The sequence below is a fragment of the Gallinula chloropus genome, assembly GCF_964237585.1.
Source record: "Gallinula chloropus genome assembly, chromosome: 7".
Taxonomy (NCBI): Eukaryota; Metazoa; Chordata; class Aves; order Gruiformes; family Rallidae; genus Gallinula; species Gallinula chloropus.
The window spans coordinates 12,867,731-12,886,046 of record NC_140092.1 but is presented as its reverse complement, the minus strand read 5'-3'; the positions used below and the strand labels follow the sequence as shown (position 1 = coordinate 12,886,046).

General features: G+C 38.0%; 1 protein-coding gene across 1 annotated transcript; it reads right to left on the bottom strand.

Annotated features, from left to right (window-relative positions):
* Positions 1 to 202: 202 nt before the first annotated feature.
* Positions 203 to 17,205, bottom strand: DTHD1 (death domain containing 1; the record flags this gene model as incomplete). The annotated part of the gene is made up of 10 exons (XM_084266756.1): positions 203 to 492; positions 1,093 to 1,150; positions 6,937 to 7,181; positions 8,495 to 8,784; positions 9,364 to 9,528; positions 10,255 to 10,499; positions 11,316 to 11,495; positions 12,110 to 12,434; positions 12,920 to 13,759; positions 16,931 to 17,205. The coding sequence occupies 10 exons, from the start codon at positions 17,203 to 17,205 to the stop codon at positions 203 to 205; spliced, it is 2,913 nt and encodes a 970-aa protein (XP_084122882.1).
* Positions 17,206 to 18,316: the final 1,111 nt, after the last annotated feature.

Genomic DNA, 18,316 nt, shown 5'->3' with positions numbered 1-18,316 from the left:
ACACAAGAGAAATGTTCACTTTTAGCAAGCAAGGACATTGGTATTATACTTTGCTTTAGTAAAGAGGTTGCAAAGTAACACATAAATAAGCAGCCTGATCCTTGACTGGTATCCCTGTCACTTGTTCATTCAAAGATACGATGGAAATACTCACACCTTTCAGCAAGAGTAGAAATAGGCCTGTCAGTTGCCAGTGATTCTGTCAAGTGAACACTTTATTTTGCCACTTAAAACGAAGTTCTTCTGAAAGATCACTTCTGCCACTCTTCTGCAAATAGCGAGACAGAAGCTGCTGTTTATCAGCCGACCTTGGAAGGGACTTTTTCCAGCAGCAAAGCAGTTCATAGATCTGGTGTGTTAAATTATCAGGGCACTTCAGCTTAACAAGCTGAAGTACGCTCCGCCGAACAGGTAAGCGTAAAGCAAGCAGTGATGTATTATCTTCTGCGAGCTCTTCTGCAAGCCAATACAGCAAGCTGTCCCACAGTGCCTCTGAAGGGCAAAAATTAGTAAATTAAGAGCCTTTTTCTTCTCCCATGTAAATTGTTCTTTCTTTTGAAAAGCTTTCTAAAGCTGAGACCTCCTCAGCTAAATATGGTTCAGGTTTTACTTTCATGAAAATATCATCACTTATTCCTCAGCACAGTTACCAAAATTACATTTGGCATGATGTGAATTTAGTCAAAAGCAGATTCAGCAGTGATCTACAACTTTTGGAACTGCATGGGGAAAGCTAGCAATAAAATAAAAGGGTTTGGGCATTTCCTTTAACTGATACATAACTTATTCTAGAGCTTTTCAGTGCAAACTGAATCTCCTTACACAAAAAATTATATGCTGTTCAAGCACACACATGCACACACCCACACCCCTGCCCCCATCTTACCAGAGCTTTTGCACTTCCTGGTAAACACATCACTTTTTCTGGTTTGTTTTTTTCTTTGAATATCTTTTAACACATTAACTACTTTGGTTTATGAATATGAAATTTTAAAATTTCAGTTGCAGCCTAAACAAATCTTGGCATTTAAAGTAAATAGCAAGTATAACTATTTTTTTTTTATATTAGTGTAATATGTATGTGTTTCTTACCTGATGAATCAGAATAAATTCTCTTTGTGCTTCGTGGACGGTTGATCAACTTTTCACGCTATCAACAAAAATGTATTGAAAAAAGATAAATTACTGAGTAAGGAATGAGTTGTAGGAGATGGGGGTGGATTGAAGTAAATCAGCATATAAGATTGGTCCTACATACTAAAAACCACTTAACACCATCAGCAGGTGAAAATTAGTGTATAGCTATTAAAATAATGAAACTAAGTCTGTTTATACCAAATGAATGTCTGTTGCATCTTACTGAAAAGTTTAGAGTTTATAGTTTTATAGTTATGCTATTTTATAAAAGTTTCATCAGTAGCATTCTGTCATGAGTGGTGTACAGAAACCGGATGTGTAAAAATCCATATGATGCCTTCATACATGAAATGGACTCTAAATTTGAATATGGCAGTAGTTTTAACTCGCTGGTTCTGTGTTCTTGTTGCAGCTGTGTACATACCCTACTGTTTCCAGATATGCGGCAGCTTTTGTTAGGTCTAGAAATCATAATATTTTTGTAGCTATGGTTATTCATTTTACATGGATCAACTTCTAATTACAAATCACTAATAGCCATCAGAAGTCAAAAGACAAGTACCACTGAAAATACACAGTTCTTCCCCTTTCTTCCTTTGAACACTGGAGAGAAAGGAAAAATTACTTTGTCTTTTTACCCTAGGACTGAAAGTCTTGTGGGCTTCCCTGTTGTTTCCTACTCCATGTAGAAAAAGCAATTACTTCTGTAAGCACTGAGCATAAGAGATTCATTTGTATGAAGTGGAGTTCAGCTATTTGTTGTTAGAAGCTGTAATTGTCCTCTTTTAGTGTCTGAGTTACGTTTTTCACACCCATTCAGTTGTATTTCCTGGTTTTTTTTCTTCACAGCTTTCCCTGTGAGGCTTGCTCCTGGTTTATTCACTGAGTTTCTTTTTTCCATTTGTGAATGAAAAGCATGAAGCTCTGACTGGATAAATTACTCTCCTTTTCCTGCTGGGCATACTGAGCCAGAGCCTTGCTGAACGTATTTTAAATACTTTTTATAATACAGATTCTATATATTGTACTGAGTCGTCTTGGCAGTGGGATTCAGTAGGCACAGGATGTCCACAGTTTGAAGTGCTTGGCAGCGCAAACCTCCTGTGTGGCACTCCAGGTCTGGGTCTGCCTCGTCTTGCATGCTTCTACAGCAGCTCCTGGGGTGAAGTTAGCGTAGCCAGGCTGAATAAAAGCCCTCAAAAGAAAGGCAATACAAAGCTCTTCCCGAAGGGGGCATTGTTTTTCTTCCAACAGTCAGCTTTATTCGGCTTCCTTTAATTATGCATTTATATTTAAACTTATTTTCATTCATTAATGAGAGTTTAGCACCTCAAAGGTCTGTATGAGATTCTCAGAGTTATTGTAGATGAACTCAATTACCCATGCCTTGACTTTAATCTGAACCACTTTATGCTGCTTAATGTTAAAACAGTAGTAAAACTGATAAGAATCGAGAATGAGTATTGTCTAGAAATAGTGTAATAATATACAGTGCATTAGATCTAAAACATTACGTCTGCCTTTAAAGATTAAATAGCTGTGGTGAAGCGCTAAATTCACCCACGGTTCAGCTGCGCTGGCATGTGGCCCCACTGTTCTTGTTGACAGCGTAAGTAAAATACTCTTGGCGGTCAAAGCAGTTTTCTAGTCTAGAAGGCCCTTCAATTAGCTAAGCCTTTCTGAAGCAGAGGATCACATGCTATTTTGCTGTGAGACAGTCATTAGACATAAAACTTCAGCAGAATAGCAATTTGATAATGCTTTCATATATTACACCAATCTCTTTCTGCAAAGCATTCTGATTTCAGCCAGTAATACTGAAGTGCTCAGTCAAACGGACCTCTCGGACATGACCGGACTCTCGTAGCATATTAAACAGGACAGGCAGGAAAGGAGAAATCAACACTTTAAACAATTTAGCCCACTGTCACATAGATACAACTGCTTTGTAATTGGTAGAAATATTGCTGATACGTGTGCGCACATCCTTGACAGCAGAATCTAATTCACTGGATTTAACTTGTAAATAAATCACAGGTTTGACCAACCAGTGTTTCCTAATGCTGAGGAAATGAAAGCTCTGTAAGCAGGAATTGGGAGTGAAGATCAGCTCACTTCTGTACAAGTCTAGCATGTTTAAACTGAGAAGTGATGTGGATAGCTGCTTACAAAGTAAACAACCACTGCTTTTACCAGTGTCAGAAATGTATTTCTTAGAGAGTGGATAATGTGGGCACTTACATACAAAAATGGCTTATAATCTATATAGCTACTGTTTTCTCTCCAGAGTTAAAGAGAAATTTAGTTGGGAATTTTACAGAAATAATGTAGTCAAAAAAGTTGCCTTAAAAAGATTCCATCTATCCATGTCACAACCAAAATGAGGCATTGTGGATGGTTCTAACTTCACCATTGTGGGGGAAGAAAAAAATAGCCAACCCAAACAAACAAACAAAAAAACAAACCCAAACCAAACCAACCCCCCCCCCACCCAAACCTACCCAACCCCTCCCCACAGCTTAAAATCACTGGATGGTTTGGGTTGGAAGGGATGTCAAAGACCACCTTGTTCCAACCTCCATGGGACACCCTCCAGTAGACCAGGTTGCCCAAAGCCCCATCCAACCTTGCCTTGAACACTGTATCCTGCTCCAGGGCCTCACCACCCTGACAGTAAAGAATTTCTTCCTAATGTATAATCTAAATCCACCCTCCTTCAGTTTAAACCCATTATCCCTTGTCCTATCAATACACTCCCTGATAACCAGTCCCTCTCCAGCTTCCCTGTAGAGGCCTTCTGGTACTGGAAGGCTGCTGTAAGATCTCCCTGGAGCCTTTTCTCCTCCAGACTGAACAAGCCCAACTCTCAGCCTGTCTTCATAGGAGGGGTGCTCCCTCCCCTGACCATCTTTGTAATGAAACTTCATTCCATTTTATTGAGAAAATTTGTATTGTTACTGGCAACACTGAGTGTTTGCAATTTCATGTGTATTGAAACTAATCTGCTAACAGAGGTAAACTAAATGTAAGGTATTTAATTCAATTAAATAGTAGAAATGTAAATAGTCTTTGCTGTTATTGTCCTGCACTTACTGCTATTTTTGAGATTTTATTCTCAAACCATGAAAGGTTCTCCCAGTATACTGGGAGGAATTGAGAAGTCCATCAACAGTTTCACAGCTTAGAGTCAACTAACTCGCAAGGAAAACACAAGAGCCTTACTGTGACAACTGGAGCTGTGTAAGCAGCTGTATTCGTGTGACCAATACTATGAACAACCCAGCTTTGTCAATAGGTTAGATGTGAACACCAAGCATTACGTTTTCATATGTTTGCAAGATTTGTGGCAGTTCTGTTGCTGTAGTGTAGTAAATATGTGTTAGAAACTAGCAAAACTGCAGGATCATTGCTGGACTGTGTGTCTACACACACAAATGTGGTCAGACAGTCCTAGGCACTTTGTCGATATATATTAATAACATCAGCATATGACTAATTATGGAGCGTGCCAGTCTCACTTTGTATCATATAAATAGTAACACAAGACTTGTGCTTTAATGAAGTGGCAAATAGCAGTTGCATTTGACAGATGGCTGGTGTAGTTGTTTGTGTAATTAGTGCATTAAATTTCCCCCTAACTGTGTTTTCGTATACAGTTGTAACTATTACCTTCTATTTCTTTTATTTATTAGAAAGTCCACCTAAATGGGAAAGATATATCTGATTCAAATATATTGATCAGATCATGGATAGTAAAAACAAGATAAAAGTTCTTATGTTAATTTTTACTGGCACTGCTCTCATCACTGTTAATAATTTTAGAACACATAATAAGATATGGTAAGTAATTAGAAATTCCTTTTCATTGCTCTGGCATTTAATTGCACCTGGATCATTATGCTTAATATATGATTCCATCTCTCTTCCAGTCAATTCCTTTCATAGCTTAAGCACATTTTTAACTGCTGTTCAAATAAGTTTACTTTTTGACAATTTTGCATGTTAAAAGTCTGTTATTTTCTATTACTGGTTACACCTGCCACTTAACAATATTGTTATGCTTATATCTGGTAAGAGGGTTTATAATAATTGATTTTTCAGTTCCTCCTTAATATTCATAAGTGAATACAATATTTCAACTTCTGTTGAAACTGCCTGAAGTATTGTCGTCAGAATATTGCCTCTCTACCTAGAACCGCTCCATGTTTCTGATCAGTTTTCTTTCCTCCTCTTCCAAACCTTCCTTCTGAGTTCTGTGACCAGAATCAGAGTGTAGTCATGGTGTGGATGCCTCATAAATACATGGCATAATCTTGTTGTTAGTTTTGTTTTCTAATAATTTGGAATGTTCTGCTTACCTTTGCATTTGCTGCCAGATGCTCTGGAAATTTTCAGAGAGCAAAATGAACATGGGACTCAAAAAATGACTTATTTAGTGTACTAGGTAAGTTAGAGCCTGTCAGTATAAAATTAGGTATGTGCTTCCACCCCAGCAAAGCACTTGCTGACATTTAAATTATATTGTTGATTTTCTAGTCACTCAGTATCATCATATTCTGTGATTCATCACAGACACCTTTAGTATTCTGAACATTTTGTGCTGTCATCAGACTTCTCAATTATTCAAAGTTCCTGATTAATATACAAACATGGATCAGTGTGGGACTTTACTAGTAATCTTCTTCCCTTGAGAAAACCAATTATTTTTCCGACTCTTCTTCCTATCCAGAAAACACGCCAAAAGAGAATATATTTTGTTCTTAAAATATCTGTGATTTTGTTCAGTATGGAATTCAAGATCTACTTGGCTGATAGAAGGTAAGAAGATGAAAGGAGTAAATAACATTAACATTTTGCATTAATGAATGTTACATACCACTAGATAGTGGTGTGGGTGAGAATTCTTGTGTATTTATATACCAATAGTAAGGTATGTTATACTCAATTTACTAATTATTCACTAAAGTCAAATAACCAGCTTCCTTCTTCAAATGGATAGCTGAACTAGCTAAATTATTAAGAATTTCTTCTTCTCTATTAAAAACCTGATGGTAGGCATGGTCAATTTTAAATTATTATACTGGAGAGATAGAAGATAGATCAAAAAGATGTAACTGTATCCAATTTTGTGTATTAAGATGACACAACACAAGGGAATGTTTTACGTGGATGCTATTCTACATTCTATAGAGAGGAATTTCGTACTACAACAGAAAATACAAATCACATAATTAAAAAGTTATCAATGCTGAAATTTTTCCAATAATTTTGATCACTGTTTTTGGCCTGATATTTGTGTTTAATGAAGATTCTGGCTCCTTTGAAATGTCTTTATCAGAAGCAAAAGAAAAGTTATTTGCAAGAAGCTGAAATAGTGATTTTTCTGAAGTGATAGAATCATGCTCTCTACTCTCTGAGTAGATTTTTGTGCATCAGACACCAGGTGATAGGAGAAAGATAGGTTATGTGAACCATTTAGTGCTCCTACAATTTGCAGTTCTGCACTCCCAAGACAAGTATACAAGAAGTATATGACCAAAATGTAATAATTTCTTAAAGCAGAGAGCAAAATTTCTGCTAAACATTTTTTATCATGCTCATGCTTGGATGAGGGTCCTTTCCTACCTTCTAAGAGAAATTAAGAGGGTGTTTGTGATTGCTGATGGATCAGAATGGCTCCATCAGTGACTCCTGTGTGCAATCTGTAAAGCAAAAATCATACCAACATCTTTTTGCCTAATAAACACTTGGTAAGGGAAACGGGGAAGGATCTCTAACATTATCATGTGAGAAACTAACCTTTGGCAACGTTAGTGCTAATTTACACAATGGAGATTGGTGTTGATCTTCACCATATGGCAAGGGTTGTTCCCATTCCTTGGTTAACATCTCTCTGGTAATTTTATAAAACACCACTGTTCCTTTGTAATGAGGTGAGCTGTGGTTACCAAATTCGTCCACTTCTTTAATTTGGAGCTCTAGTCTGGGTCTTCTTTGTGAATGAAAAATCAGTCTGTAGACTTTTCCAAAATCTTTTCCATTCTCTGCAGTTCATACAAAAATAGAACCAACAAAAAAAGCAAAAATCCCAAACCAACCAAAATAAAAGAACGCTGTATTTAGACATGTGACATCTAAAATAATTCATTAGAGTGAGTCAGAGCTAATCACATAACATTTGGTTATCATCATCATTATTACATTATATTGAACGTTTGAGGTTCAAATGTTTCTGCCAGCCTGCTTCAGTAGTTAAAATGTCTTCATAGAAAATGTCTTAGCCCCTGAATTGTTGGTATAAGGAACAAGTCGTCAAGGCTGTGCTACAAGTTGAAAAGTAAGGAACATGGAGGGGGATAAAGTGCATATGACAGAGAGAAATAAAAGTGAGGTGATATTATGAATGGAATTAGAATGTACTTTCTGGTTATTCAGGATGGATACCTATCTGTAACAGCAAAATGAATAGGGTCAGGGAGGTAGGTGTATTTCTAGGATTTTTAATTCCATTTTAATTGATACATCTATAAATCCTTTGCATAGCTAAGTAGGCATTCCTTGGGGGCTAGAGACCTCTTTTTGAAGAATAATCCTTTCTTTAGGGTAAACAGAGATTTCAATGGGGGAATTTATGTACAACATGTTCAGAGGGACAAACACATAGTTTTTTCTATTCTTTCCAAAACTGACAGAAAAAACATTACATAATTTTAGGTAAAGGTTTTTTAAGCATTCTAATATCTTCTCCCTTTAAGCAAATCTCTGAATAATGGCAGCCACTGCATAGAATTTTTGAGGCTGATAATGGAAACACCATTAACGGCTCGCTCTCATCACCTCAATTCATAGTGCAACTCATAAAGAGCAACATTTTGCCCTGGATTTCAGTTTTTAATTTTGCTCATGTTAAGGGAATTTACACAGATAAAATAGCAGAATGTTACTTTCTGTTTGGAATCTGTCTCCTAACAAAGGTTCGTCATATTGAAGAGCCATTGATGGAAACCTGTCTTTTTGAAATAAAAGATAAAATGCCAGCAGTTTCTGAGGCACCAGGTTTCACAGGATGCCAGAGGTTGGACGATGTCTCTGGAGATCATCTTGTTCTATCTCCATGCTCAAAGCAGAGCCAATCTAGAGCAGGTTTTTCAGGATGTTGTTCCTCTAGTACATTTGATTTTTTAGTTAGGACACTTTCCTGTGCAGTTCAATGCACCTATCACTTACAAGAAACAAACCACTGAAACAGCTAAATGTGCCGTGACTAATCACAATCCACAAATGTTCAAACACAGCATTTCTGAACAGCTGAGGTGACTGATAATGTTCATCCTGATGCACGAATTAATTACCTTACCTGAAGCAAAAATATTGCCTCTAAATCTAAAAAGTATCTGCTCTCCTTCTCTTAACGAGAACTGCTGCGTAGGTTCTGGGGGACCAAAGTAGCCCTCTTCATGGAGATGTTGAAGTTCCCAGGTCAAATCTTTGGATGCAGATAGCAAAACAACTATTTGATATGGGTTTTCTCTTTTCCGATACAGTATTACATTAGCCATTGTGCTACAAACAGCTTCTTCCAGTGCCTGGGCAAAGAGGAGAAGGTATGTGCTTTCCAGGAGGAATGAAAGGCGAATGACAACAAATCTGGATATTAGAAAAAAGAAAAAAAAAAAAAGAAAGGAAGAAAATAAATAGGTCTATGTGAAATCATTTTATCAACCTCCTATAATGCATTATGCAAAAGCACACAGGACTCAGTCTCCAATGGACCTCATGCTATCTCCCTTCCATTCTTGTTTCCAACACGTGAAAGGGTGGAAATTTGCCTGCTTCTGTAGTGTAGAGTACATTGAGTCTGTATCTATGAATTCAAAATACGTATAACTTTTAGATGAAAGTAAAATAATATTTTCTAATAAGAAATTCCAAAAAATATTATGGGTTTGTAGTTAGAGAACTAAATAATCTTTTCAAATTAAGAATAATATCTGAATTTTCAGTTTCAAGTTTTGTACATATTACATTCTGTACAGTCTAGGAACAGAAGACAAATTAAACAAGTTTATATTTTCTGTAATTATGAGTAACAAAACTAAATCTTTTTCATACTACAAAGTGGAATAAGAGGTGCTGGCAAGTTAATAATAGTGTACAATTTCTTAACTCTAATAATTTCTATTGCTATATATATATGATAATGTTATGAAAGTATTGTTACATTACCTTTCTAAATGCTCATTTAATTGAAATGATACAAGCCCATTCCGTGCACTCTGGATAATAACATCATCAAACACCTTCCACCCCTCTTCTTTGTTTCTGTGACCTAATAATTTCAAAGTGTCACTAAGATTCTCCACATTTTTTTTCATAGAAGCACTCATGGCCCTGGAAAGTCAAGGAATTATAGGGAAAAAATAGTGAAAAATAGATCCTGCAGAAAGAGTAAGTTTGTAGTTGTAGCTCTACTTTCTCTTCTGCTTTCCTTGATGACTACAAGTGCTTTTCCTTACTTGCTGAAAATCTACATCTGGAACTATAGTCCATGGTATGTGAGAGAGTAATTTTTTTCAATTCTCCATAAAAAGAGAGGGGGAAAAAAATCTGTCTAAATAAATCTAGTTATCAGAAAACCGGTATATTCCATTGTAAGTTCCATTGTGTCAGAAATTTTGACTTGGTTAGCCATTGGAATGTGTAGAGGTAGAGATCAAAAGGTTAAAAGGCCAGGGTAGCCAAACTACTGAATGGCAAAATAATGTTCACAGCAGCTTTGAGGCATGGTTATTCTCTATGTTCAGTGTTTGGCTTTGGTGGAAATGGCTGGACATTTCTTGCTGAAAAAAGACTGTTCATTTTTTATCAGGATTCCTGCTAGAATTTCTGTGGTCAGCGTATTTAAAGATTATACCTCAAATGCTATATGAATTTTCCTGGTGAAGCTGTAGCATGAAAATTCTGGGGATCTGCTCTAGTGTTTCTAACAATACTTCTAAGCTGACTGTATAAAGGAACTAACACATTTTTAATACAACAAATTATTAATCAACAACTGTTAAAATAAATTCATTTTGATTTTTGAAAATGCTGGATTTGTAGTGAAGTTGCTCTTACCAAGGATGGTATGCCATAGCAACCCTCTTTATAGTTGCACTAATGGCTCTCACGTGTTCTGTCTCATGTCCTTGCCTTTTTTTTTCTGGATTTGGAGGACAGGGTAGACTAATAGTGACTGAGCTGTGAAATGGTTGGGCTGAAGGATGTTGGACATAAACCAGTGCACTAGTAGATACCACTGAGTAATACATATCGTGTCTTGCTTTCAGTGTCGCTACCAATGATGGTTCAACTGGCTGAACCTAAACATGAAAAGCATTTGTACAATTAATTTACAAATTAATAAATCTTTTCTTACATGCCTGTTTTTTATAAACTGATCTACCTTTTGTAACTAGATTAGAGATTAGATTACCATAGAAGCTTTAGGTTCCTCTCTGTCGCCCAGGAACAACACTACCAATGTATCAGCACTTTTACACAATGCACAACCAAGTGCTTGAAAGTCATCAAAACCCAGAACCTTTACAGACTAAAATATTTTAATTGTTTTGTTCCTGCCTTGAGTTCAAGTTTTAAGACTCCTGAGGTCCCTCTGAGTTTGATTATTTTCTAAGATTTTTCAAATCTGTTAGGTATTCACTATTAATTTTAGTTTCTCTGTACTTAAGAATCAATTTGTTTATAGGGCAATGGAGAAACACATTATAACTGAAGAATATTTTGAGATTATTCTCAGCCTAAAGCTAAGAAGTGACAATACCTTCTGCTGCACTACCTTGTACAAATAGTGCAGGTCAGGCAAGAAAAAATGTTGCATTAATTTAAACACTAGGCCAAGCACTTGAAGTTTGGACTTGAAAACAACTGCATTTTTTTAAGCATATCAAGCAAAGGTAGATGGTTCTTTTTAGCTAGAGGTATCATTGACTAGTGACGATATGTGGTTTTGACAAAGTTGACAGGAAACCATTTCCTGTGCATACAGGATGTGGAACTGCGCTCACTTTTCACTTCTAATAATGGAACAGGTTGCCCTTTAACATTATTGCCATCCTTGCTTCAGAACTGATCAGATAACAGAACTATGGAACAAGTATTTCATATCTTAAGCTCACCTTTAACTGCATGGGTGCTGGAGAACTGAACGTTTCTGGAAGGTAATAGAAAGAGATTCTAGAATCCATGCTCAGCTTTTGTAAGAGTCCTGCATTTGGAACAGTGAATGTTTCTTTCTTTAAGCATGACAAGACAGAAAAAACACCCAAATGGTAGATTTTCACTTCTGCAAAGGTTTCCTGCATAAAGAGAATTTTATTTTAATGTACATAGAGGGAAAGGAAGCTGTTTTCCACAGTGGATTAGCACTTTGAGAAGGCAACTTTATTTATAGAGCAAGGTATGAAATCATCATGTGATGTCATTAATATTCCAGTGTTGGATGAGTGAAATGAAATAAACTTATAAACTGGATGATGAACATGACCGATTGCAATTCTTCTGCACTTAAAAAAAAGAACCATCCTGTTTCTGTTAGATGGAGTTTAGACTCATACACACAGGATTGCATTACTACTCAGTGATCTAATTGCAAAATAATTCCTCTTAAGTTTGTACTTTTATTAAATAATACGATGTGTTACACTTGTTTACAAAAATCATGAACCGTTACTCAATAATTAATATTGTGGGATCAAGCACTTGCCTTAACACTACAAGTGAAAAAAGGGGCCTTGTTAAATACTAGGTTTCAAACAGAATTAGTTCTTGAGAGAGTAACAAAAGTTCAATTTAACCCTATATAGTGGGCAATAGGGTTAAATAATGACAACTTTACTTGTATAACTCCACAGGGGCTTAACTGGGAACATGGAATGATGTTTTTACAATGCTTAGCTGAGAGGTTACCAACCTTCTGGTTTCCTTGATATCCCTCCAAAGAAATAGGAGTTAAGTAGTTTGATTGGAAGTTCACATCAGTCACCTTCACCATAATCTCCCGATAACTTCCTCTGAAGCATGAAGTAAATGGGATTGCAATGTTGATAGGGAAAGGGATTGTTTTCTCATCATCAGAGCATTCAATACTGATGACATTGCTGACCAGCTCCTCAGAATCATCCACCACCAAAGAACTAGTGTCATTGACTATCTTACACTTCAGATTCTCCAGAGCAGTTGCAGGGGCTTTAATTAAACAAGCCAGTTCATTCTTACCACTCTGTCTCACTAGAAATCTGGAGGGAAAGAATATAAAATATTATTTGTATTTTGGTCAGGGAATTATCTTGTATTTTGTGCTGCACTGTTGTAGCATAAGCAGTTCATTCATAAAAATATATGCCAGTGACAAGATGGGAAACTCATGAAAATTGTTATGTTTAGCTTGTTTCAGAACAACTTAAATGTTGTTATAAAACTGACTAATCAGATCATTTCCTACTGATTTCCAACAATTTGGGGATTATTGTCTTTACTAGCTGTGACTCAGTTCTTCTTTGGCATTAAAAAATATAATTATGCACTCAAATATAAAGTTACAATTTACTTTAGACCAAATGGATGATCTTCATTGTGCATACCTAAGATGTAAAGTGCTACTGTGTGCATGACCACAGCAGCTGTCTGTAAATGCATATTGAGCTTCGGCCTACAGATGCATGTATATATGTTAATAAGCAATATTCATGTACAGCTGTTCCTAAAAGGAATATGTGCTTACTCTTTGTTCATCCAGTGCCTAGATTTTTTTATTTCTTCTGAATCATTCACAGCAGTAAGATCACAGGTTTGTGCTGAAGATGTGAAGGTGTTTGGGTCATTCCTACAAATCCCATGATTTGGTTCCTGTTCACCATCTTCCATTTCCTCTGCCAGTCTATGTTCTTCACTTTTTACCCCTTTTGAAGATTCTTTGACTACTCCCTTTTTTTCTTGTTCAGAAACATCTGTGACAGTTCTGTCATAAATGTCTGTCAATGTCCCAGATAGAATGCCTTTCCCACTGCTAGTAAGAGAATCTGGAAAAGCCAGTTCTGCAGACTTTTCAGTAACAGAGCTACCTCCATGAGGTTTATCTTTTCTATTACAATCTTTTTTCTCTGTAACAGAGTTTTTTAGTAGTCTGTGTTCACCATCTTCCTTTTTCGTTTGAGATTTTCTGCTAACGTCCTGTTGTTGAGAAGATACATTCTCAGCTGATGATGGAACAATGTCTTTTTCCACAGTTTTAGTTTCACCTGTCTGGGTTTGATTAATATTCTGACTTTCTGTCTTGTTCATGAAAGGAGTTCTTTGGGATTGCTGATCAGGAGTAGTAGATCTTTGCAGAGAGTCTGTTGCTTCTCCTTCAGAAAAACACACATCTCTACAAGAATTTTGAGCAGTCTGGATCTGAGAATCATCATCTTTCCTGCAGCTGGTGGCATAAAGTTTATTTTCTGCCTCTTGAAGGTGTATGACTGTATTTATCAAATTATCCTTCAAATTCTGCAGACAGTCTATAATTCCATTGTACTCTGAGGGGAAAAAATAGGCAACCAGGTAAATTTTGCTGTGAAAGCTAGCCAAAAAGGTGAAAACTCTTATACACAAACCTAATGAATTCCACCTAATTCTGTACTGACAATCAATATGTGAAGGACAATATATTTCCTCACTTCCATTTAATATTTTTGCATTTACTGCTATTTAATTTCAATGAATTTCTGGAGAATTGAATGCAGACCAGTACATTTGTGTACTTGTCTAAGGCCAACTGTGTATTTGTCAAATTACTACTGTGGCAATTCTAATGAACACCTTTCTCATGATCAGACACTAGACAATCAATGTAACACATGGAATTGGTAAATGATAGTCAAATCAATTTGGAAATAGCTTTGAAGTTAAACATTAGCGTCCTGGTTTCAGTCAGGATGGAGTTAACTTCTTTTGTAGCAGCGGATGGAATGCTGTGTTTGAGAGTTAAAATGAAAGCAGTGCTGATAACACCCTGATGTTTTTAGTTGCTGTCAGACAGTCAAGGACTTTCTCAGCTCTTCATACTTCTCTATTCATGAGAAAGGAGGGGCGAAGCCAGGGCAGGTGACCCAAACTGGCCAAAGAGAGTATTCCATGCCAATTACGTCATGCTCAGTATAAAGGGGGGCTGATGGGAGGAGGAGCAGGGGCGCCTCCAGGATGCGCAGTTTTGGGGGGACAGTCGGGTTTCGGGACGGCTCTGGGTGGCACGGCCTGAGTTGTGGGTTCGGTGAGAAACCTGAGAGATCATTGGGTCCAGCCCCCCTGCCAAAGCAGCTCCCCAGCTCATACTCCACAGATAGGCATCCAGATGGGTCTTGAATATCTCCAGAGAAGGAGACTCCACCACCCCTCCCTGGGCAGCCTGTCCCAGGGCTCTGTCGCCCTCACTGTGAAAAAGTTCTTCCACATGTTGGTGTGGAACTTCCTATGCTCCAACTTGCAGCCATTGCCCCTTGACCTGTCTCCACAGAGCACTGAAAAGGGGCTGTCCAATTCCCCCTGCATCCCATACTTAAGATATTTATAAACATTAATAAGGTCCCCCCTTAGTCTTCTCTTCTCTAGGCTGAACAGTCCCAGCTCACTCAGCCTATCCTCATAGGGGAGATGCTCCAGGCCCTTAATCATCTTTGTAGCCCTTCTCTGGACTCTCTCCAGGAGATCCCTGTCTTTTTTATACCAGGGAGCCCAGAACTGGACACAATACTCCAGGTGGGGCCTGACCAGGGCAGAGTAGAGGGGAAGGATCACCTCCTTCACCTGCTGGCCACCCTCCCCCCAAGGCACCCCAGGATCCCATTGGCTCTCTTAGCCACCAGGGCACACTGCTGCCCCTTGGCCAACCTGTCATCAACCAGGTCCTTTTCCACAGAGCTCCTCTCCAGCAGGTCATCCCCCAGCCCGTACTGATTCAAGCGGTTATTCCTTCCCAGGTGCAAGACTCTACACTTGCTTTTGTTGAACCTCATCTGGTTTCTCTCTGCCCAACTCTCCAGCCTGTCCAGGTCTCACTGGATGGCAGTGCAGTGTTCCTGTGTGTCAGCCACTCCTTCCAGCTTTGTATCATCAGTGTACTTGCTGAGGGTAGATGCTATTCCCTCATCAAGGTTGTCAATGAAGATATTAAACAGGACTGGACCCAAGACTGAGCCCTGGGGAACACCACTAGCCACAGGTCTCCAGTCAGACTCTGCTCCACTGATCACCACTCTCTGAGCTCGGTCCAACAGCCAGTTCTCAACCCACCTCACTGTCCCCTCATCTATCCCATGCTCTCTCAGCTTTGCTATCAGGATGTCATGGGAAACAGTATCAAAAGCCTTGCTGAAGTCAAGGTAGATGGAAAGACCTGATACAAGTCTTACAGGAAACCACTGGTTTACATTCAATTTATTTAATAATGTCATATGTTGTAAATCAATACCCCGAGGTTTTCAATTTGGAAAATAATTTTATTGAGCAAGAATGCCATCACACATCAATGTGTAATGTTATATGATCTAAATAAGCCTTTCATTTTATCTCTATTTGCGTCTGATTAATTTAAACCTACAAAGAGTACAGTTGAGAATAAAGGATTTTTTCTTGTTGAATTCACTCTAAAAATTGCCCCTTTGCAATACTTTCTCACTTCCCAAATGACTTGTTATTGGATTTTGGCTATATTGGGGAACAGGAGAAACAAACACATTTTTTATATATTTTCCCACTGTTAGTTCAAAGAAAAAAATGTTTGTTCTAATGTAATGTTGGTTTTCCAGGGGCACTTTTACAACAGTGAGCAACTTCTAAATAGTTTACCAGGGCTGAGAAATAAACCAAAAGGATTGGAAATAACATAGCTTCATTTGCGTAAGAGGTTGTAAAAGACCACTTACTGACCAGTTTCACTGTAAGGCAAAGTTCAAGCTGCGGTAAAACTGCTCAAATTAACCTGTTTCCGCCCTGAATTTTGCATTCTCTAAACAAAATTTTAAACAAACCCCAAACAAATCATGCAGCTCTTTAAACTTCCTGAAACTCAACTTTGAACATAAGGTCACCGAAACAACATTTTCTAATACCGCAGGGCTTACAGCCAAGCAAAGATACAGCCTTGTAACATCACCCTACCCAGCCCTGTCATATGAAAAGACACTTTTTGCATTCTGCTACAAGTATAACTTGAAATAAGTCTCCTTTTGTGTTACTCTGTCTCGCCCCCTGCAACCACCTCTGTTCTAACATTTTGCTTTCTGGGCTTCTTTTGATATTTGATAACAAAGCTTTGGAATACAGCAGCAGTTTACATGTAACTGTCTTCAAACAATTTTTCTGACTGTTTTATGGGAAAGTGTCAGATGAGGAAGTAGCTTTTTGGATGGAGAATGATAGTAGATTCTTAGTAATCATGGGGAAAAAAAATCACATAGGCCATGAGGCCAGCAGAGCAAAGTTAGCTTTATATTGGAACCTGAAGCAGGTCATTTTTCAACAAACATGTTCTTTTATTATTATAGACCTGTAGAACAAGATTCATAAACACAGTCACAGCTAAAGATATTTGCCTGGAGTCTCTGTGTCATTTTGTTAGACCATTACTAAAAGTAGAAGTGTTAGTTCTCTTTTCTGCTTTGATGAAAAGCAAGGTCCCTCAGCACCATCACATGTCAGAACTTAGCATTCAATATAACCTGTCCATTCTGTTTACAGGTAAGTCCTTCCATACTTGCCTGGACTTGCAGTCAATTCCTTGTATTTGTCACGGAGAGCACTCAGCAAGTGGCAGGTGTCTTGGATACTTTCCGTCACGTTCTCCAGCTGCTGGCTGAGAGATCTGCTCAGCACTTTTGTTAAAGAGGTAAGTCTAAGCACATACGCCACTGTATCTTCATAATCCAGATCACTTTTCAGAAGCGCATCTCTTGCTAGCAAGTTTAGGTGCCAGATTTTCTCCAGGAGTTGGCCTGATTTGCCTGCAGGTATAATCTTATCTTCAGTCATTTCCATTTTATGTTCAGAATATACTACTAAAATGGGTTTTTTTCCTGCTTGGACACTTCCATAAGGTTTCGTCCTTGGTTCGGACAGCTACGCTGTCTCACAGCCTGTGCAGGGTCTAAAAACGGACTGTATTCCACACACGCTGACAAATCAAACTGTAGCTCAGAAACTCTGCGTTGATGTTGACTATTAAAAAGTTACTAGGTGACAAAAAGGAGTGGCTCTCCTGTGACTATGGGCAAGGATTACCAAGAGATGACAATGTATACTGTGCACCTTTAAAGGGATTGTGTAACTCAGTTACGTAGCAGTGACAAATTCCAGGAACTCTGAGTAATTTCTCACTTCAGTGGCTGTAAATGATCAGGACCTAGGAAATCAAGCTTAACTGTGAATTCATAATTATTTAGTCACCAATGTGAGGACATGCAAGTTAACATTAAATGCTGTAGGTCACTTGACACAATTTTCTGACAACTGCATTTCATTTCTTGTTCAGAGACATCAAAATGGTGGGACAGGTCCCAGCTGCTATACAGTCTGGATGATGTGTTTGAATTATACGTAGGTTTCAGTAAGAGAAGAATTACAAATCTGTGATTGGCAAAAATATTTATTAGCAATAGACGTTTAAAGAAACTTGCAGTGTTCTCTGGGGTGTGTTAATACAACAGGGGGAGAAATGTAAAGAAAAAAAAATACCAGCTAAAAGTTTAAATAAGAAGTTTTATTTGATTCTTTGGAATTTGAGAAGCAAACTTATCAAAAACCATGAGCCCGTTGAACATAACTGCATCATCAAGAGTTGACTCTCTGGGATTCACAGGGGAAAAGCTCTGTCTTAAAGACTACACCCATGAAAGTGGGCACCACTGCTTCCTCAAGGACTCAACCATTGGCTCCTGGAGGCAGGGCCAGTGCCTGGTTGGGCTCTTGTGCTGTTCATTTGCTTCAGTGAGTGACATTTGAGCCCTAGTACCTCAAATGCTAGTATTTGCAATGATTTCCATTTCACCCAGCAAGATCAGAAAAGAAGTCTCATCAGCATTGTGCTGAGCTAGGGAAGGACAGGGCTAAAACACACATCAGCAGAGTTCAGTAGTGGGCTAAG